This window comes from Salmo salar, chromosome ssa08 (assembly GCF_905237065.1).
Source record: "Salmo salar chromosome ssa08, Ssal_v3.1, whole genome shotgun sequence".
Lineage (NCBI taxonomy): Eukaryota > Metazoa > Chordata > Actinopteri > Salmoniformes > Salmonidae > Salmo > Salmo salar.
In genome coordinates, this window is record NC_059449.1 from 8228714 (window position 1) to 8251383 (window position 22670).

The 22670-nt window shown below is 44.1% G+C and overlaps 1 protein-coding gene across 6 annotated transcripts in view; it reads left to right on the forward strand.

Annotated features, from left to right (window-relative positions):
- Nucleotides 1–22670, forward strand: part of LOC106606466 (zinc finger protein 205) — a 322856-nt gene that overhangs the window by 216913 nt on the left and 83273 nt on the right. For 2 of the 6 annotated variants that reach the window (XM_045723116.1, XM_014209243.2), the window contains one exon: nucleotides 371–1548. The exons of 3 other annotated variants lie outside the window; for them this stretch is intronic. In XM_045723116.1, the coding sequence (XP_045579072.1) occupies nucleotides 371–1309 (939 nt within the window). In that variant the 3' untranslated portion in view covers nucleotides 1310–1548. Of the gene's footprint in view, nucleotides 1–370; nucleotides 1549–12692; nucleotides 13192–19527; nucleotides 19653–19848; nucleotides 20023–22670 lie in introns of those variants that run through there. One more of the 6 variants, XM_014209242.2, reaches the window with a different exon arrangement.

The window sequence follows — 22670 nt, forward strand, 5'->3', positions numbered from 1 at the left end:
TTTTCCTTCAAAGTGTTTAAAAATGCATTCTATCAGTGAAGGTACCAGATTTAACTTCACGTTATGAGTGTGTGACCATTTTGTTGAACTGAATTACAAAATTGACTGAATATTTTTTAAATAATTGCTGCGACTGAGTTTCCCTTATCTCAGTGGAACCAAAACATTATATCTAATTTTTTTATCAACACATATGGATGTTTTTTAATAATAAACTCCAACGGCGCCATATTGTTAGGTACTTGAATCCCATTGTTAGAGATGGGCTTGACTGTGGTTAACATTTTATAATATAATGTCATGTTTCTGTGTGTACAGCAAAGTTTCTTATATAAACCTTTATACTTTTCTATTCAATTTGTGTTTAAAGTCTGCAGTCCATGAGGACCTGCTGATATCTGGTGTTGCTGGCTGGAAATACTGGACCTCTGAGGTGGCTGGTCACAAACCCTGGCCCAGGATCAGAACCCTGGATCAGGAGTCATCGCTCTTCCTTCCCGAGTCGGAACAAGGACCGAACCACGGGGGACAGAGACTCCACCACACAGAACACAACCAGTGGACTGGTGGACTGAACAACCTCAGTCCTGGTGGTCATCAGAGAGACAGAGGCTCCAGTCAGGGATCCAGTCTGCAGCCCAGACCCTTCTCTTCACAGTCTCAGTGCAGGGATGAAGCAGGGCCAATGGCTGGTAGAGAGAGACCCTCCTGTTCCTATGATACAAACACCACAGTATCCATGATGAACAGAGCAGATCACCCTGGGCTTCAGCCTTCACAGAGAGTGGTGGGAGACCCCCCTGGTGGTAGTCTATCAGGAAATCTGTCTTCTCCTTCAGGTTCTCGTCTAATGCCTGGTGACTGGGTTCATAGAAGGCCTGGTCCTGGGTCTAGCCTTCCTCAGTTACCTCAGGGTTACCCCACCAATACAGACAGGGTCAGGATGGGTGTTCACCACAAGAGGTACCTAGCCTATAACACAGCACACAATCCCAACAACACCCAAACAATGACTAGAGGTCAAGCAGGGAGCTCAAAGACTAACCACCTGAAGGTGTTGGCTCCTGCTTCTACCACCTCTGGTGTCATAGGGTCACAACGTAAGAGGCCAAGCAATAGGACAGATGCTGACAAGCCGTATGCCTGCCTCACGTGCGGGAAACGTTTCGCTGAGGCAAGCTATGTGAAGGAGCACCAGACAGTTCACACCAAGGAGAGGCCCTTCAAGTGCAAACTATGTTACAAGAGCTTCTCCTTCCGGAGTAGCCTTATCAGACATAGGAGTGTCCACAATGGGGAGAAATCATAGCAATGTGGCTTGAGATGTCTGGGAACCATGCTTTAGCTGACATATTATAGTTATCATGTGACGTGTCCTGGAGTAAGAGCAGTGGTGTTCTGGAGGGTGTACGCAGGTGGCCGTATACCCACTTATTTTTCAGTGGACAATGAGTATAGTCGCTTCTTAATCCCCACGATGTCTGTCAAAGTAGTGCAGTGGAGGTATAGACTGTGTCAATAAAGCTGATGGAGCAGATCTAGAATGTTTATCTTACAATGTTGATAATTTATTCTTTATTCACATTTTCGCAATGTGCACGCCGCGGTGGTAGGCCTACGGGCAAATGATCCAAAATGCAATTTGTGGGAAAAAAACTTGGCTACTTCAAAATGGAGATCGACACAGTGGCGCTGCCCGTGCTGCCAGACGCCATAATGGCACGGATACAATGATGAGGCCTCTTTCCATCTCTATGTTTTGGCCTGACTGTGAAAGACCAATATGGATTCTATCCTTTTAGGTCATTCAGAGTATGTCACTGTTTCACATTAAAACAATTACACAGGGCGCCTTTTCTTCGTATTCAGGATTTTCTGTTGTTGCACCACTTCACCACTGGGTAAGAGGACAATTAACCAATCATTAGCCCTTTGTTAACTTGTCATTTGATACAGGTTTGTGTAAATACCTGTTTTAATAGACATAGTAAACCAAGGCTAGAACAAGGCCAGTTTAATACTTACCTTACTGAGGTGATGTAGATGAAATAAAGTCATTATTTTGTATTATATTCTTGCTAACACTGTTCTTTCTAAACAAGTCTGCTCTCAGCTTGAAAGATAATGATCATAGGAGATTTGGGGCTCTATTTTCGCCTGGCGTTATGGCAGGGCAAGCTCACGTTAGTTTGTAATTTCAGTATGTTAAAAACTGACACTGGCGTTTTCCACCCCATGCGCTAGGTTCAGCAATTTTTGTCTAATCTCAGCTCACTAGCTCTGAGGTGGGAGGGGTGGCAATATTTAAGGTGTGTCGTTGAAAACAAGTGCAAAAGTCACAATTTCATGCAGCGCATATCGAGACATTTAAAACCAAGGAAAAGCTGGTCATAGTTGTAACTGGCATGGATTTTGTGAGCGGAAGTGCAACCTATCCAGCCGTGACGCAAATTGCCCTTCTACTCATGGAACAAGAGAAGATATGTGCTTTTTGTGCTGGTAACCCTTGTATTAATAAACAAGGCTGTTTTTTTTGTCCTGCCCATTGGGTTCGCCAAGTAGCCAAGCCTATCAATAAAGGGTTTTGCTCGTGAGACTGCTTAGAAATACAGTGCCCTCTGTAATTTTTGGGACAGTGACAGATTTTTTGTTGTTTTGGCTCTGTTCTCCAGCACTTTGGAATTTGAAATTATACAATGACTATGAGGTTAAAGAGCAGACTGTCAGCTTTAATTTGAGGGTATTTTCATCCATACTGAGTGAACAGTTTAGCACTTTTTGTACATAGTCCCCCCATTTTAGGGGACGAAAATGATTGGGACAAATTCACTTATGTGTATTAAAGTGGTCAAAAGTTTTGTATTTGGTCCCATATTCCTTGCAAGCATTGATTACACCAAACATGTGACTACAAATTTGTTGGATGCATTTTCTGTTTGTTTTGGTTGTTTCAGATGATTTTGTGCCCAATAGAAATGAATGGTGAGTAATGTATTGTCATTTTGGAGTCACTTTTGTCGTAAATAAGAATGTATGTTTTCTAAACACTTCCTCATTAATGTGGATGCTACCATGATTACAGATAGTCCTAAATGAATTGTGAATAATGAATGATGAGAAATGTACAGACGCACAAATATCCTACCCCCCCAGAAAAATGCTAACCTCCCATGTTATTGTAATGGTGAGAGGTTAGCATGTCTAGCGGGTATGATATAAAATGCTAACCTCCCATGTTATTGTAATGGTGAGAGGTTAACATGTCTAGCGGGTATGATATAAAATGCTAACCTCCCATGTTATTGTAATGGTGAGAGGTTAGCATGTCTAGCGGGTATGATATGTGTGTCTAACTTTCTCATTCATCATTATTCAGGATTCATTCAGGATTATCCTTGATCCCCTTTTTATCTATGTATTGGATAGGCCTACGTTATTTTAACAAGCTCCCATTTTGGATGTGTGTAAAAACCTCTCCATGTAGGCTACATGCCCATCGTGAAATGAGAGATGAGATATGCTGGTGACCCTTGTATTTAGAAAGTATTTCCTGTAACAATTGCTTGTTTTCCGTTTCAAACCAAGCCCTCTGTAGGCTACCCTTATGCCTATAGGCTATAACGAAGGCTGCTTCAACAGCAATCTTTTTTATCCTGTCGATTTGATTATATCATGCTTCTGATATAATAGTAGGACCTATATGCAAATAGCCCTTGCCATATATGGATCTGTGCCATTCACTTTGAACTCGACTGTGTTTAGGCTACTGTGGGAGCGGTCTAAAGTAGATGTGCTTGTTTTGAAATCAAAGTGAAAGCTGCATGTAGCCACGTGTGCATATTTGTTCATATTCTTTGCTAGTTAGTGAGTTATTAGCCCAGTTATAACTCATTTCTAGTCAACAATGGGGGAGGGGTTGCTTCCAACAAGAGCACAACATGTGTGCATTTCTAGCCATCTTTGAAAAGTGAGTCAGGTAAAGAGTTTTGTGTTGTATTTTGAGACCGTCTTGAATATAAGTAGCCAATAGGCAGAGGGGAGAATCATTTGTGTGATTCTCTGTAATAATGGTATGGGAATAATAATGCATTTTATTTTGTAAGGGGGTTTCTTGCAACAAACACAACATTTTCAGTCACCTCCTTGTCTGAAGGACAAGTGGATAAACAGGTTGATGTCAAACCCTGCATGTTTTTTTTTAAGTCTCATGGAATGTAGGCATTGAACACCACACATTGGCTGCTACTGTAGGCTGAATGATAGAACAGCTATTTCCATGTTAAAATGTTATGGGATGCGTTTTCTTGTTTTTGATGGTAGGCGACTCTGGTAGCCCTACATTATGATCAAATAGCCACAGTAGCCTACTTGGCCACTGTTAAAACTGTAATTTATAGCGGGTACAGACTCAGTGTTCACAGTAAATATATTATTATTGAGAAAAATAGTTGCAGAAATGTTTTGCGTAAAACCCTCCTTTGTCTGCGCTATGTTAATAATGCATGCCCATAGCTCCAATTATGTTGCTTGTAGGCCTAACTATTTAGAACAAGTCGTTGTGATTAGAATTTGATTGAAAGTTTTCACTCATTTTAGACCTTATCAATAGTGAACTTAATCTGGCTTATTGACATCATTTGTCATGTCCATGGCTCAGCCATTATGCAATTTACTGTAGGCCTATATCAGTGCGAATGCTCTGGTTAATTTAGTCAGGCAGCTAGGTCTCCTATTCTACAACCCAACCCTATTTTTTTCCTGGTCCTTTCGAGCCAGACCTAGTAACTGCTACAGCCCAAGGATGCCAGTAAGCAGAGACACAGACACAAGACACAGCAAGACACTTCCCCCCCAACTTGTTGCAGAAGGATCGGTTGCATGCTATAAGGGACAGGTCCGAGGTCCTCCGCCGCAGTACAGCTCATTCACTGCCAGCTGCTGTGGCTCACCGTCAAGGGGATGCTGCAGATTTACACCCTGCAGCCCAACTCCACTCTCACCATGTTTAAAACTGCTCATCAGCGTCACCATTAGCGTGAGCCGTCGACGACGCCCTCACCATCAGCGTCGCCATCAGCCCGGGTCTCAGATCCCTCAGCTGTTAAGATCCAGCCTGCTCCTACCTTGGAGCTCAAGGTAGTAGTGGGGCCTACTACACCCGCTCCTACCATGGAACCTCAGCCTTCCCCAGGGCCAGAGGAGCTGCCTGAGCCCACCCTGGGGGAGCATCATACACTGTGCTCCAACTGACTCCCTCTGTGGCATCCCTCATAGTGGTTCCAGTGCCTTCTCCAGGGATGGAGGAGCTGCCAGAGCTCCCACCCTGAGGGAGAACGCCTACTCCAGCCGACACCTCAGAATGTCAGTTGGTCCAAAATGCGGGAGCCCTGCCTGCAGCTGCTGTTGGCAACAAGTCTGGCCGTGCCACTCAGACCTCTCCGGTCCCTGTCTGGTGGGATCTGCTAAGTCCCACCTTCGATGTCCAGCCTGCTGCTGTCTAAAGACATCTCCCTGCTCCTCCCTGGGGGCCCCCTCCAGTCTCTGCTGCAGTGGTTCGGTCCATGTCTGCTGTCCAGGCCCTGTCAGCCCCTGGCTGATGGGACCTGCCAGTCCCAGCCTTGGTGTTCTTGCTAGCCCCTCCTGACCGAGGTGTTCAGTGTCCTGTCATAGAAAAACACCTCACCCTCTGTCCTACTTGGTCCTCAGTCTATAGCCCCAGTAGGTCCAGAGCATCATAGCTCTCAGTTCCCTGATCACCTAATGTCTTCACAGTTTCTTGCTATGCTAGGTCCCCAGTCTCCTATCACAGTAGGCCCACGGCTCTCTGTCCCGATAGGTCTAACTCCCTCTAGCTCATAGTCTGTAGCCCAGTCAGGCCCCAAGTCACTAGCTCTGGGCACTCAGTTTCTTCACCACCCAGGGTCTAGCTTACATTTACATTTACGTTTACGTCATTTAGCAGACGCTCTTATCCAGAGTGACTTACAAATTGGTGCATTCACCTTATGATATCCAGTGGAACAGTCACGTTACAATAGTACATCTAATTATTATTTTTTTCTTTTTTTGGGGGGGGGGGTTAGAAGGATTACTTTATCCTATCCCAGGTATTCCTTAAAGAGGTGTCCTGGCATCGTGAGGGAGCTTGTTCCACCATTGGGGTGCCAGAGCAGCGAACAGTTTTGACTGGGCTGAGCGGGAACAGTGCTTCCGCAGAGGTAGGGGGGCCAGCAGGCCAGAGGTGGATGAACGCAGTGCCCTTGTTTGGGTGTAGGGACTGATCAGAGCCTGAAGGTACGGAGGTGCCGTTCCCCTCGCAGCTCCGTAGGCAAGCACCATGGTCTTGTAGCAGATGCAAGCTTCAACTGGAAGCCAGTGGACTGTGCGGAGGAGCGGGGTGACGTGAGAGAACTTGGGAAGGTTGAACACCAGACGGGCTGCGTCGTTCTGGATGAGTTGTAGGGGTTTAATGGCACAGGCAGGGAGCCCAGCCAACAGCGAGTTGCAGTAATCCAGACGGGAGATGACAAGTGCCTGGATTAGGACCTGCGCCGCTTCCTGTGTAAGGCAGGGTCGTACTCTGCGAATGTTGTAGAGCATGAACCTACAGGATTGGGTCACTGCCTTGATGTTAGCGGAGAACGACAGGGTGTTGTCCAGGGTCACGCCAAGGCTCTTAGCACTCTGAGAGGAGGACACAATGGAGTTGTCAACCGTGATGGCGAGATCATGGAACGGGCAGTCCTTCCCCGGGAGGAAGAGCAGCTCCGTCTTGTCGAGGTCCAGCTTGAGTTTGTGATCCGTCATCCACACTAATGTCTGCCAGACATGCAGAGATGCGATTCACCACCTGGTTATCAGAAGGGTGAAAGGAGAAGATTAACCTGTTAGGGCTAGGGGGCAGTATTTACACGGCCGGATAAAAAACGTACCCGATTTAATCTGGTTACTACTCCTGCCCAGTAACTAGAATATGCATATAATTATTGGCTTTGGATAGAAAACACCCTAAAGTTTCTAAAACTGTTTGAATGGTGTCTGTGAGTATAACAGAACTCATATGGCAGGCAAAAACCTGAGAAGATTTCATGCAGGAAGTGGCCTGTCTGACAAGGTGTTGTTGTTCTTGCCTCTGTTTATTTAAGAGTCAGGATCTTAGCTGTAACGTGACACTTCCTACGGCTCCAATAGGCTCTCAGAGCCCGGGAAAAAGCTGAACGATGTCGAGGCAGCCCCAGGCTGAAACACATAATCGCCTTTGCCAAGTGGCCGATCAGAGGACAAAGGAATTAGGCGCGTGCCCGAGTCGACCCCATGCTGTATTTTCTTTCGGCTGTTTACCTAATTGCAGATTCCCGGTCGGAATATTATCGCTTTTTTATGAGAAAAATTGCATAAAAATTGATTTTAAACAGCGGTTGACATGCTTCGAAGTACGGTAATGAAATATTTAGAAATCTTTTGTCACGAAATGCGCCGTGCGCGTGACCCTTATTTACCATTTACCATAGTGTCCTGAACGCACGAACAAAACGCCGCTGTTGGAACATAACTATGGATTATTTTGGACCAAACCAACATTTGTTATTGAAGTAGAAGTCCTGGGAGTGCATTCTGACGAAGAACAGGAAAGGTAATCAAACTTTTCTAATAGTAAATCTGATTTTGGTGAAGGCTAAACTTGCTGGGTGTCTAAATAGCTAGCCCTGTGATGCCGGGCTATCTACTTAGAATATTGCAAAATGTGCTTTCACCGAAAAGCTATTTTAAAATCAGACATATCGAGTGCATAGAGGAGTTCTGTATCTATAATTCTTAAAATAATTGTTATGCTTTTTGTGAACGTTTATCGTGAGTAATTTAGTAAATTGTTAGTGAATTCGCCGGAAGTTTGCGGGGGGTATGCTAGTTCTGAACGTCACATGCTAATGTAAAAAGCTGGTTTTTGATATAAATATGAACTTGATTGAACAAAACATGCATGTATTGTATAACATAATGTCCTAGGTGTGTCATCTGATGAAGATCATCAAAGGTTAGTACTGCATTTAGCTGTCTTCTGGGTTTTTGTGACATTATATGCTAGCTTGAAAAATGGGTGTCTGATTATTTCTGGCTGGGTACTCTGCTGACATAATCTAATGTTTTGCTTTCGTTGTAAAGCCTTTTTGAAATCGGACAGTGTGGTTAGATTAACGAGAGTCTTGTCTTTAAATAGCTGTAAAATAGTCATATGTTTGAGAAATTGAAGTAATAGCATTTCTAAGGTATTTGAAAATCGCGCCACAGGATTCAACTGGCTGTTACGTAGGTGGGACGATTTGGTGCCACCTAGCCCAGAGAGGTTAATTGTGTGTCATCTGCGTAGCAATGACAGGAGAGACCATGTGAGGATATGACAGAGCCAAGTGACTTGCTGTATCGCGAGAATAGGAGAGGGCCTAGAACTGAGCCCTGGGGGACACCAGTGGTGAGAGCACGTGGTGCGGAGACAGATTCTCGCCACGCCACCTGGTAGAAGCGACCTGTCAGGTAGGACGCAATCCAAGAGTGAGTCGCACCGGAGATGCCCAACTCGGAGAGGGTGGAGAGGAGGATCTGATGGTTCACAGTATCAAAGACAGCAGATAGGTCTAGAAGGATGAGAGCAAAGAGAGAGTTAGCTTCAGCAGTGCGGAGAGCTTCCGTTACACAGAGAAGAGCAGTCTCAGTTGAATGACCAGTCTTGAAACCTGACTGATTTGGATCAAGTAGGTCATTCTGAGAGAGATAGCAAGAGAGCTGGCCAAGGACGGCACGCTCAAGAGTTTTGGAGAGAAAAGAAAGAAGGGATACTGGTCTGTAGTTGTTGACATCGGAGGGATCGAGTGTAGGTTTTTTGAGAAGGGGTGCAACTCTCGTTCTCTTGAGGACGGAAGGGACGTAGCCAGCGGTCAAGGATGAGTTGATGAGAGAGGTGAGGTAAGGGATAAGGTCTCCGGAAATGGTCTGGAGAAGAGAGGAGGGGATAGGGTCAAGCGGGCAGGTTGTTGGGCGGCCGACCGTCACAAGTCGCAAGATTTCATCTGGAGAGAGAGGGGAGAAAGAGGTCAAAGCATAGGGTAGGGCAATGTGAGCAGGACCAGCGGTGTCGTTTGACTTAACAAACGAGGATCGGATGTCGTCAACCTTCTTTTCAAAATGGTTGACGAAGTCATCCGCAGAGAGGGAGGAGGGGGGAGGGGGAGGAGGATTCAGGAGGGAGGAGAAGGTGGCAAAGAGCTCCCTAGGGTTAGAGGCAGATGCTTGGAATTTAGAGTGGTTTAGAGTAGTGGAAAGAAGGAGGCAGAGAGAAAATAGTCAAAGGTAGACGTGGGGAGGTTAAAGTCACCCAGAACTGTGAGAGGTGAGCCATCCTCAGGAAAGGAACTTATCAAGGCGTCAAGCTCATTGATGAACTCTCCAAGGGAACCTGGAGGGCGATAAATGATAAGGATGTTAAGCTTGAATGGGCTAGTGACTGTGACAGCATGGAATTCAAAGGAGGAGATGGGTCAGGGGAGAAAGAGAGAATGTCCACTTGGGAGAGATGAGGATTCCAGTGCCACCAACCCGCTGACCAGATGCTCTCGGGGTATGCGAGAACACGTGGTCAGATGAGGAGAGAGCAGTAGGAGTAGCAGTGTTTTCTGTGGTAATTCATGTTTCCGTCAGCGCCAAGAAGTCGAGGGACTGGAGGGTAGCATAGGCTGAGATGAACTCTGCCTTGTTGGCCGCAGACCAGCAGTTCCAGAGGCTGCCGGAGACCTGGAACTCCACGTGGGTCGTGCGCGCTGGGACCACCAGGTTAGAGTTGCAGCAGCCACACGGTGTGAAGCGTTTGTATTGCCTGTGCAGAGAGGAGAGAACAGGGATAGACAGACACATAGTTGACAAGCTACAGAAGAGGCTACGCTAATGCAAAGGAGATTGGAATGAAAATTAACTAAACAACTGGGGAAGTGAGAGAGCAGGGCCTCCCTCACTAACCTTTCACTGAAACACTCAAATATACCTCTTCCAACTTCCACTTTAGAAATTATAATTGATGTAAACCACAGTGGTTCAATGTTTCCAGGAATAGGCTCAAACTTAGTTTATTCAGCTAGATAACTTGGAACAGTATTCTTCCGTGAAACCCACCCAGTGCACCGTATCCTATGACGCCGTAGCTAACTAGCATGCTAGCATCCAATAACACACGGTTAGCACCAATACTTGGTTACAACAAACGACCAATGGATCATTCGTGTCCGTGTCTAGTTCCTTTCATAATGCAGAAGTAATTAAACGTTGGCTAGCTAACACAAAGTCAGTCCTGCTAGCTACACAAGTGGACTACACATCTCGAATGTTCAGAAAGTTAAGCTTACGTTGCAAAAATCTTATTGACTAAAATGATACAGTACTGCTAGCTGGTAAAGTTGGCCAGCTAGCAGTGGCTGCGTTGTTGACTTTGTTTGAAAATGTAGCTGGCTAGCTGACCTCGATAGTTAGCTAGCCAGCTACATTTTAGCTCTCTCCCATCTTTGAGTATTTAGCAGATAGCAGTGGGCCAGTAACCCGGAAGATTGCTGGATCAAATCCCCGAGCTGACAAGGTAAAAATCTGTTGTTCTGCCCCTGAGCAAGGCAGTTAACCCACTGTTCCCCAGGCCCCGAAGACAGGGATGTCAGTTAAGGCAGCCCCCCGCACCTCTCTGATTCAGAGGGGTTGGGTGAAATACAGAAGACACATTTCAGTTGAATACATTCAGTTGGACAACTGACTAGGTATCCCCCTTTATCTCCCTCTCTTTCAGGTGTGCAGCTGTCTCTGGTCATGAGATCTCGAGCCGTCGCTGCTGTGGAGATCCAGCCTACCTCAGCTCCTGTCCTGGGGGCCTCTCCTGTCGCTGATGGGGCGGTGTCGCAGTCTTCAGTCCGGCCCAACCGAATTATCTGGGACCTTCGTCTGCTCGTCCTGTTGCGGCCTGGCCCCCACCTGTCCCTTTGCCTGGGCCCGGCAGTCACCGCCTGTTGTTGCTTCGTGGCTCCAGCCACCTAAGTATCCAGCTGCCTAAGTATCCAGCCGCCTAAGTATCCAGCTGCAGAGTTATTGTCGAGCTCTGCAGCTGCAGCCCTGCGATCTCCAGTCCTAAGACTCTTGTCCAGCTTTGCCGCTGCGACCTCCAGTCCTGGTGTCCTCAGCTGACACCATGCCGGGGGTCAAGATGACTCCTGCTCCTCACCTGGGGACCTTATAAGCCCTCACTGCCGAGATCCTCCTGTTGCCTGTTTCTGGGCAGAGGGGGCAGACGCCACCAGATCTACCGCCGCATCCTGATGGCTCCCCTCTTCCAGAACCGTCTCACAGCATGCACTGATCCCCACCATGTCACACACCCTGGTCTGGGGACCTCAGGCACCTTTGGGACAGGGCGGCCAGGTACACCAAGAGATAGGACATCTGTTGGACCAGCTGCCCATCTGATCTACATCCCTGCCTCGCTGGATGACCACAAGTCTTCACGTCATCTCTCTCAGTGACTGTCTACCCTTGCTGCCCATTGTTGTTGATTTAAAATTTGTACAACACATTTGGTGGCGGCTGTTAAAAGTGGCCAGCTTTCTAGCACTCCCTTCTGGTTAGTTTAGTCAGGCAGCTTAGTCTCCTTTTCTACAACTTAACCCTGTTTTTCACTATTTGTAACAATATATTTCCATATTGAAGACATGCAAATTACCTGTTCAACGTCTCTAAAGAAAATAATAAAACAATGTATTTAGCAAAGATAGGATTGGCCTACATTTTGTTATTTTGTTTCTGTAGGCTATTTAACAAACTAGATTATAAGGGATTAATGGCATGTTCACGTCATGTCTGAAGCTCTGAAATTTCAGACTTGCTTACTCGCTGTAGAAAGATGATACCGGAGTTTTCCAAGAATCAATGGGCACATACCATTAATATATAAGTCCAAAAATGTATAAAGTTACTGCAAATTTTCCCTTTAAAGGGGCAATCTGTAGTTTCTACAAACATTTTTGTTCTCATAAATGAATATGTACCCATTGATTCTTGAATAATATAACTTAGAATTGCCTCATGAGCTTAGTTCAACTGTCTAACCCCATCAGAACCCAAAATATACAATTGTTTTACTCCAATATTTGTAGACAAAGTAAATGTAAACAAGCACTATATAGCCTCAACATGGTTAAAACTAGAATTTTGATATCAAAGATTTTTTTTTTTTTTTTTAAATACGTCAGTTAAGAACAAATTCATATTTCCAATGACGGCCTACCCCGGCCAACGATGAGGCAATTATGTGCTGCCCTATGGGACCCCCAATCACGGCCGGATGTGATACAGCCTCGATTGAACAAGGAATTGTAGTGATGCCTCTTGCCCTGAGATGTAGTGCCTTAGACCGCTGCGCCCGAGTGGCTGGTCACTCCTTGCATCCTTAGCTTTGTCTATGAATTTGAGAGCGGTTACATTTTTCCAACCCTATCCCTAAGCTTTTTAGAGAAGCAGGAGAGGGGACTTCCCTTATTGTTTCAAACACTGATTGGCGCTTTAATGTGTAACGTAATAAGCAGTACCTTAATTGGATTTCAAACAGCTCGCATACGTTTTTCATTTCACCACGCCCTTTGAGCTATGACGCCAACCAATACGATCCTTTCGTTTCAGTGTAAACGGAAGTGAACAGTGACCAAGAACAACTCTCACGTTAGTGTTTTTATTTTTGTTACTTAGACGTTTATTAACACACTGGAACAAAACATATTCATATTTTAACTGCAAGCCGTTTAATTCGTGTTGAAGACAGGACTTGCTTGATAGATGTTTTCTAAGTAACGCTAGCTATCTGCTAACATTAGCTAACAATGCCAATGGATAACTTTAACGGTATGGGCTTTCACACTCAAATAGCCTCCATTATGGAGATGCTAGCGAATGCAGCCGTTGCAGAGATATGTACACTCGTAGACAACGACTATGCAGTGTTTCGTTTGGAAATAAATCAAAGCCAGAAAGAAAACAGGACATTGCGGAGGAAACTACAGCTACTGGACCTGAAGGTGGCACGGGAACGCGCAGAGAGGACCATTCGAGAGCGCGTCCTCGCCAGTCGTTCCAGTGGTGTCAAGATCCTTGACCGGTACAGAGGAATGGCAAGAGGTACATTTTGCAGAAGGCGGGGGCTGTCGCCCCGTTCTTCTTATCATATAGCTCAGTGTCTGTTGCCCGGTTCTCCTCTGCACATGTGTTCAGATGTGTTAACCAGAATTTGGTGTTGGTCAGTTTTTGGATAGTATGCAATAATTCCCCAGATTACTACACTACATTACTACACTACACGACTATGCAGTGTTTCGTTTGGAAATAACTCAAAGCCAGAAAGAAAACAGGGGATTGCGGAGGAAACTACAGTGGACACCTGTGGACACCTGCTTGTCGAACATCTTATTCCAAAATCATGGGCATTAATATGGAGTTGGTCCCCCTTTGCTTCATGAACTTAGTTCAACTGTCTAACCCAATCAGAACCCAATATACAATTATACAAAGTAAATGTAAACAAACACTATATAGCCTCAAAACATGGTTAAAACTAGAATTGTGATATAATGGATGGTCAGTCCTTGCATCCATAGCAAAAGCGGTTACATTTTTCCAACCCCTTCCCTCAGCTTGACATTGCCCTGTGTAGGATGGGACGGATGGGACGTTAAACGGGTGTCCTGACTATCTGTGGTCACTAAAGATCCCATGGCACTTATCGTAAGAGTAGGGGTGTAGCTATACCCTAGGTCGTTGCTGTAAATGAGAATGTGCTCTCAGTCAACTTACCTGGTAAAATAAGGGTTTAATAAATAAATAAATAAAAAATAACAGCCTCCACTTTTTCTGTGAAAGCTTTCCACTAGATGTTCAAACATTGCTGCGGGGACTTGCTTCCATTCAGCCACAAGAGCATTAGTGAGATCGGGTACTGATGTTGGGCGAGTAGGCCTGGTTCTCAGTCGGCGTTCCAATTCATCCCGAACGTGTTTGATGGGGTTGAGGTCAGGGCTCTGTGCAGACCAGTCAAGTTCTTTCACACTGATCTCGACAAACCATTTCTGTATGGACCTCGCTTTGTGCACAGGGGCATTGTCATGCTGAAACATGAAAGAGCCTATCCCAAACTGTTGCCACACAGTTGGAAGCACATAATTGTCTAGAATGTCATTGCTAAATAAAATAAAATGTTATTTATTTGTCACATGCGCCGAATACAACAGGCGAATACAACGCACCTAACAGTGAAATGCTTACTTACAAGCCCTTATTAACCAACAATGCAGTTTTAAGATAAATAAGTGTTAAGAAAGTATTTACTAAAATAAACTGAAGTACAAAAAATAGAAGAAAATAGAAAAATACAAAATATTTAAAGAGCAACAATAAAATAACAATAGCGAGGCTATATACAGGGGTGGCCGGTACAGAGTCAATGTGTGGGGGCACACGTTAGTCGAGGTAATTGAGGTACTGTAATATGTACATGTAGGTAGAGATAAAGTGACTATGCATAGATAATAAACAGAGAGTAGCAGCAGTGTAAAAATGGGGGGGACAATGCAAATAGTCTGGGTGGCCATTTGATTGGCTGTTCAGGGGTCTTATGGCTTCAGGGTAGCAGCTGTTAAGAAGCCTTTTGGACCTAGACTTGGCGCTCCGGTACCACTTGCCGTGCGGTAGCAGAGAGAACAGTCTTTGACTAGGGTGGCTGGAGTCTGGCAATTTTTAGGGCCTTCCTCTGACACCGCCTGGTATAGAGGTCCTGGCCCCAGTGATGTACTGGCAGGAAGTTTGGCCCCAGTGATGTACTGGGCTGTATGCACTACGCTCTGTAGGGCCTTGCGGTCGGAGGCCGAGCAGTTGCCATACCAGGCGGTGATGCAACCAGTCATGATGGTTAAGCTGTTGAACTTTTTGAGGATCTGAGGATCCATGACAAAATATTTTCAGTCTCCTGAGTGGGAATAGGCGTTGTCGTGCCAGGATTTTCCTGGCATCCGCCAACCCAGATTTGTCCGTCGGACTGCCAGATGGTGAAGCATGATTCATCACTCCAGAGAACGAGTTTCCACTGCTCCAGAGTCCAATGGCTGTGAGCTTTACATCACTCCAGCAGACGCTTGGCATTGTGCATGGTGATCTTAGGCTTGTGTGCGGCTGCGCGGCAATGGAAACCCATTTCATGAAGCTCCCGACGAACAGTTCTTATGCTGACGTTGCTTCCAGAGGCTGTTTGGAACGCGGTAGTGACTGTCCCGTTCTGTGTCCTTGTATGACCTTAGCGGCTGAGCCGTTGTTGCTCCTAGACTTTTCCAGTTCACAATAACAGCACTTAGTTGACCGGGGCAGCTCTAACAGGGCAGAAATTTGACGAACTGACTTGTTGGAAAGGTGGCATCTTATGACGTTGCCATGTTGAAAGTCACTGAGCCATTCTACTGCCAATGTTTGCCATGGAGATTACATGGCTGTGTGCTTGATGTTGTACACCTGTCAGCAATGGGTGTGGCTGAAATAGCCGAGTCCACTAATTTGAAGAGGTGTCCACATACATACTTTTGTATATACAGTACCAGTCAAAAGTTTGGACACACCTACTCATTCAAGGGTTTTTATTTTATTTATACTATTTTCTACATTGTAAAATAATAGTGAAGACATCAAAACGATGAAATAACACATATGAATCATGTAGTAACCAAAGAAATGTTAAACAAATCAAAAAATATTTTAGATTCTTCAAAGTAGCCACCCTTTGGCTTTGCATACTCTTGGTATTCTCTCAACCAGCTTCACCTGCAATGATTTTCCAACCATCTTGAAGGAGTTCCCACATATGCTGAGCACTTGTTGGCTGCTTTTCCTTCACTCTGCGGTCGAACTCATCCCAAATGATCTCATTTGGGTTGAGGTTGGGTGATTGTGGAGACCAGGTCATCTGATGCAGCACTCCATCAATCTCCTTCATGATCAAATAGCCCTTCCACAGCCTGGAGGTGTGTTGGGTCATTGTTCTGTTGAGAAACAAATTATTGTCCCGCTAAGCACAAACCAGATGGGATGGCGTATCGCTGCAGAATGCTGTGGTAGCCATGCTGGTTAAGTGTACCTTGAATTCTAAATAAATAACTGACAGTGTCACCAGCAAAGCACCCCCACACCATCACATGTGGAGACATCCGTTCACCTACTCTGCATCTCACAAAGCCACAGCGGTCAAATTTGGACTCATCAGACCAAAGAACAGATTTCCACCGGTCTAATGTCCTTTGCCCGTGTTTCTTGGCCCAAACAAGTCTCTTCTTCTTATTGGTGTCCTTTAGTAGTTGTTTCTTTGCAGCAATTTGACCATGAAGGCCTGATTCACAGTCTCCTCTGAACTGTTGATGTTGAGATGTGTCTGTTACTAGAACTCTGTGAAGCATTTATTTGGCTGCAAAGACGTATTTATTAATTTTTTACCCCATTTTCTTCCCAATTTCGTGGTATCCAATTGGTAGTTACAGTCTTGTCTCATCGCTGCAACTCCCGTACAGACTTGGGAGAGGCGAAGGTCGAGAGCCATGCGTCCTCCGAAACACAACCCAACCAAGCCACACTACTTCTTGACACAATGCCCGCTTAATCCGGAAGCTAGCCACACCAATGTGTCGGAGGAAACACCGTACCACTGGCGACCGTGTCAGCGTGCATGCGCCCGGCCCGCCATAGGGGTTGCTAGAGCGCGATGGGACAAGGACATCCCTGCCGGCCAAACCTTCCCCTAACCCGGACAACGCTGGGCCAATTGTTTGCCGCCCCATGGGTCTCCCGGTCGCGGTTGGCTGCGACAGAGCCTGGACACGAACCAGGATCTCAAGTGGCACTGCGACCACTGCGCCTCTTGGGAGGCCCGGGGGCTGCAATTTCTGAGGCTGGTAACTCTAATGAACTTCTCCTCTGCAGCAGAGGTACCTCCTGGGTCTTCCTTTCCTGTGGCGGTCCTCGTGAGAGCCAGTTTCATCATAGCCCTTGATGGTTTTTGCGACTGCACTTGACTGACTTTTGCGTCTTAAGGTAATGATGGACTGTCGTTTCTCATTGCTTATTTGAGCTGTTCTTGCGATAATATAGATTTGGTCATTTACCAAATAGGGCTGTCTTCTGTATACCACCCCTGCCTTGTCACAACACAACTGATTGGCTCAAACACATTAAGAAGGAAATAAATTCCACAAATTAACTTTTAACAAGGCACACCTGTTAATTGAAATGCTTCCAGGTGACTACCTCATGAAGCTTACTGAGAGAATGCCAAGATTGTGCAAAGCTGTCATGAATGCAAAGGGTGGCTATTTGAAGAGTCTCAAATATAAACTATATTTTGAATAGTTCAAAAAAATGTTGGTTACTACATGATTCCATATGTGTTATTTCATAGTTTTGATGTCTTCACTGTTATTCAACAATGTAGAAAATAGTAAAAATAAAGAAAAAATCTTGAATGAGTAGGTGTGTCCAAACGTTTGACTGGTACTATATAGTTTGCCCATGATTTTGAAATAAGATGTTTGACGAGCAGGTGGCCACATACTCTTAGTCATGTAGTGTATCTTGCACAAAGACAATATAATATTCAAGGTTGAGGAGTAACGGATTACATGTAAACCATTACATGTAACGGATTACAAAAATACTAATTGAAGCCTAATCCATTACATTACCAGCTAAAATATTGTAATCCAATTACAGATTCCTTTTGAAAAATTAGATTACTTCGAGGATTACTTAAAAATTCAGAAAATATGTTTTGCGTAAAAATGATTTGAGACCTTTCTGTTTTCTCAATAGATATGTTTCCATCCAATTGGTGACAGATTTTCATGTGAATATTCTGAAATCTGCATTAAGAATGTATGGTCATTTTACCACCAGGGATGTGTTTCCACCAAACAGACTCGTTTCACATAAAAATCAGTGCATGATGACGCATTTTTGGCTTAAATTTCAATACACCGAATAAAAATTGAACGTTCGATGTGTTTCCATCGCATTTTAAACTCAACCGATAGTTTTGTCACACAAACTGTTGCGTTTAATAATAGCAAATGTGCCCACTCTGGTCTTGACACGTGCGCTCCAGCCAACAGCTCGCAAATACAGTATGCTCAAACTCGCACACTTTTGATAGACAGCTACAAAATATCAAAGTGTCACCAACAAAAAACGTAAACAATAGGCCAATAGCAAATGCAGCATATGGCTTACATTTTTCACATGCAAATAGCACTTTTCGGTTGTGCTCAAAGCATGCCATTCTAAGAGCAGTATTTATTTTTCATCTCCAAGCAACTATGAGCCCAATCAGTCCTCCATGACAATAAAATCATAAACAACAGAGTAGGCTATTAAGTCCTTTTTGTTTTTGGGTTATACTCAGGTAAAACAATTTGGCTAATCTATATTTCCAAGTCCTATTCTTAAAGATGAAGGGGTATTGAATTAATTGTAATAACTGGAAATCTGACAGAATTTGGTTTTGAATGTAAACATATAGCCTAATCGTATTATTATGTAGGAGAAAGCAATGGGTTAGCAGAAGCCTACATAACCAACCCATAAAGTAAAATACAACATCCATTTATGGCCAGCAATGTAAACTCTAGCATTGATTTATCCTGCAATAGATGTCATTCAATTGGTAATATTCATTTTTGTCTTCTTCTAATGCCTCTTAAGGGGAAAGTAATCTAAAAGTAGTTGAAAGTAATCCGATTACGTTACTGAGTTTGGGTATTCCAAAAGTTCATTACTGATTATAATTTTGGACAGGTAACTCGTTCCCGATTACATTTAGAAAGTAACCTACCCCACCCTGAATATTCTAACCAGATGCGCGCCACTTTTGGATGCAGATTAAAAGCAGGTCACCCAGTCATCAGTCAGCGCCACGAAGAAACATTCATTGGTTGTTGTAACCACAGCAATATCTTTTTGGGTTGTCGTACACTTAGTGTTATTTTGATTATTGCTTGAACAGTCACCAACATTATATTTGGTTGTGATCTTTGTACAATATCTACTTTGGATGTAGCAGTTGTTAGCTAGAATGCTGACGCTCGTTCACATAGGCTGTAGCAAAGTTAGCCAAAGAGCCATTTTACTGGGCCAAGTTGAAGTCTTTTTTTTAAAGTATAATGCAGTTGATTTGCGTTGATGACACAAACATTATATTAAGCAGGACATTCATATGAGCCTTATAATCCAAAAGTAGTTTGAAATGCATTCCTAAGAAACATGTAAATAGATTTTTTGGGGGGGCTGCGTTCTATGACAACTCCGCCGTGTTCTGCAACCAAATTGCGCATATCGCCCTCGTGCAGCAATGTTTGCAAACACAGAAAGGGGTCTATACCTTTGCATAGACAATAGCTAACCTAACAACCTATTTTCCACCAATCACTTTCTCAGGTGAAGGACATCTCACTGGAGGCGACAGGCGCTTTGAGAAGCCAGCGGGACACAATACATGGAGAGATGACCAACCAATCACTGTTGATGATGGGAGTGGAACCTTAACCCAGCACGTGATAGAGGTTAGGGTAACATTGTTGCATTAATAATTACAAGTACTTTGTAAATCAAATGTGGCTGATTTATTTCAGAAAGGCTCCACTCAGCTATTCACTTGCTTACATGTACATCTGCCATAGGGGAGCTTGTGAGACTTCCCTAGGACATTGTTAACCAATTGTACTCATGTACCGGTAATAACCTCTCTTCTTGTGTCAGTCTGCAGATGCAGAGACTGCAGGTCCTGGGGTCAAGCTGGAAAGGTCTGAAGGAGAGGAGGCTCCACTGCACAGCAGAGACATCCAAACTGGAGTGGCTGGAGCGACCCTTGTAGCCACAGAGGACCCCACCACCGCCACAGTGCAGCCCAGGACCCGACGCAGCATGACGGAGGTCAGTGGAATGCAGAACGCCGTCCTCAAGTCAGAAACAGATACCCAAGGCTTTAACTGTAACACACAGGCTCTTACACACAGGATTTGACCACAGATCAGACTCAGAAAGACTGGGTCTGGGGAGACTGGGCTGTTCTCCTGGTATATCACCAGAGCCAGAGGACGGTTCATTCCCATGGGGATGGTGACACGTTAGATACTGGTGGTGATGATCCGTCTTGTTCTTATGCCACAGAGAAGTACCCTGGAAACATGCCATTGGGTTTAGAGATACAGACTGATCTGTCTAGAGGGGACTGGAACCAGTACAGTAGTAGTGTATACTCTGAAGGGTGCCAAGATAAGAAAGGGGAGGGTCTGGTCGTAGATTAAAGCCTGTTTGTCCATGTACAATGATGACTCAATAGTATACACTGCGGGTGTAAAATAAATAACTGACACCCTTAACATTGAGCTCCAGTCAGTTTTAGAATGGGTGCTAAATATCTCAAAAACTAAAAGCATCATTTCTGGTAAACATCACTGGCTCAACTCTAAACCTCATCTGGATCTATTATTGAATAATGTGGCTATTGAGCAAGTTGAAGAGACTAAACTGCTGGGTGTCACTCTAGATAGCAAGCTATCATGGTTGAAACATATAGACTCAATAGTTACTCAAATGGGAAGGCGTTACTCTGCTTTCTTGATATCTCAGTCAACCAGACAGGTCCTACAGGTCCATGTTTTGTCGCACCTAGACTACTTTCCTGTTGTGTGGTCAGGTGCGCCAAAGAAGAACATAGGCAAATTGCAGTTGGTCCAAAACAGAGCAGCAGGTATTGCACTTAGATCTACACAGAGGGCGAATGTCAAAGTTGAGGAGAGATTGACTGCATCACTGTTGGTCTTTGTGCGAGGTGTTGATGCGTTGAAGGTACCGAACTATCTGTTCAAGCAGTTGGCACACAGTGCGGACACTTATCGGTATCACACAAGACATGCAACCGGAGGTCTTTTCACAGTCTCCAGGTCTAGAACAGAGGCTGGGAAACACACAGTCTTAAATAGAGCCGTGACTAAATTGAACTCTCTGCCAACCCAGGTAACTCAAGATAATAAAAAAATAAAAAATGATAAAAGTACAACAGTGATTGTGAAGAGACACACAGGCAATTTTATGCATTTTGTATTGTATTACGTATTGTATTATGTATGTGATACGTGGTTGGGATACGACTGTGATATGTGGTCTCGCCTGACTATCTTAAGATGAATGCACTAGCTGTGGGTCACTCTGGATGGGTGCATCTGCTGAATGACTCAATTGTAATGTAAATGTAGTGGTATGTATGTACACTGAACAAAAATATAAACACAACATGTAAAGTGTTGGTCCCATGTTTCATGAGCTGAAATAAAATATAACATGTTCCATACGCACAAAAAGCTTATTTCTCTCAAATTTTCTGCACAAATTTGTTTACATCCCTGTTAGTGAGCATTTCTCCTTTGCCAAGATAATCTATCCATCTGACAGGTGTGGTATATCAAGAATCTGATTAAACAGCATGATCATTACACAGGTGCCCCTTGTACTGGAGACAATAAAAGGCCACTAAAATGTGCAGTTTTGCCACACAACACAATGCCACAGATGTCTCAAGGGAGCGTGCAATTTGCATGTTGACGGCAGGAGTGTCCACCAGAGCTGTTGCCATAGAATTGAATGTTCAATTCTCTACCATAAGCCACATCCAACGTTGTTTTAGAGAATTTGGCTGTACGTCCAACCGGCCTCACAAACGCAGACCACATCGTGTGTGCAAGTGGTTTGCTGTTGTGATTAGAGTTCCCCATGGTGGCGGTGGGGTTATGGTATGAGCAGGCATCAACTATGGACAACGAACACAATTGCATTTTATCAATAGCAATTTGAATGCACAAAAATACCGTAACGTGCTCTTGAGGTCCATTTTATGAAGGTATCTGTGACCAGTTGTGAAATCCATAGATTAGGGCCTAATGAATGTATTTCAACTCACTGATTTCCTTATATGAACTGTAACTCAGTAAAATCTATGAAATTCTTGCATGTTGCGTTTATAATTTTGTTCAGTATATATTTATCTATATTATGTATTTTAGTTGTCGCGTTTCCTGCTTGGACCCCAGGAAGAGTCACCGCTGCCTTGACAGCAGCTCATTGGGGATCCTAATAAAATATGAAATAAAAAAGTAAACCGCAGTAGTGTGTCCTTTTCTGCAACAACTAAGAGCGTTGAAGCTCAGACGTGTGATATATAAGGCATATATAAGCCTAAAAAAATCTAACATATTGTGTTTGTACTGTGTAAGTTATAGAATGATCACAAATGCCTATTTCATTACATCCATTCAACTACTTCATGTTTTTCCCAAGATGCTTTTAATGAGAAAATGAATGTAGTTTATCAAGTTCATGCAGAATTGTAGTTGAGACATGTATGTGGTTTTCAGATGGTGTATTCAAAACTTGTTTATGTTTAATAAACACAAAATGGGACTTTTCATTCTAAGACTTCCATTGACAGTCTCTTTAGTATACATCACATCTGATCTCACCCTATTCTGCATACACCCAACAGTAGTTTTACCTTTATAATCAATATACACTTACTAAATATA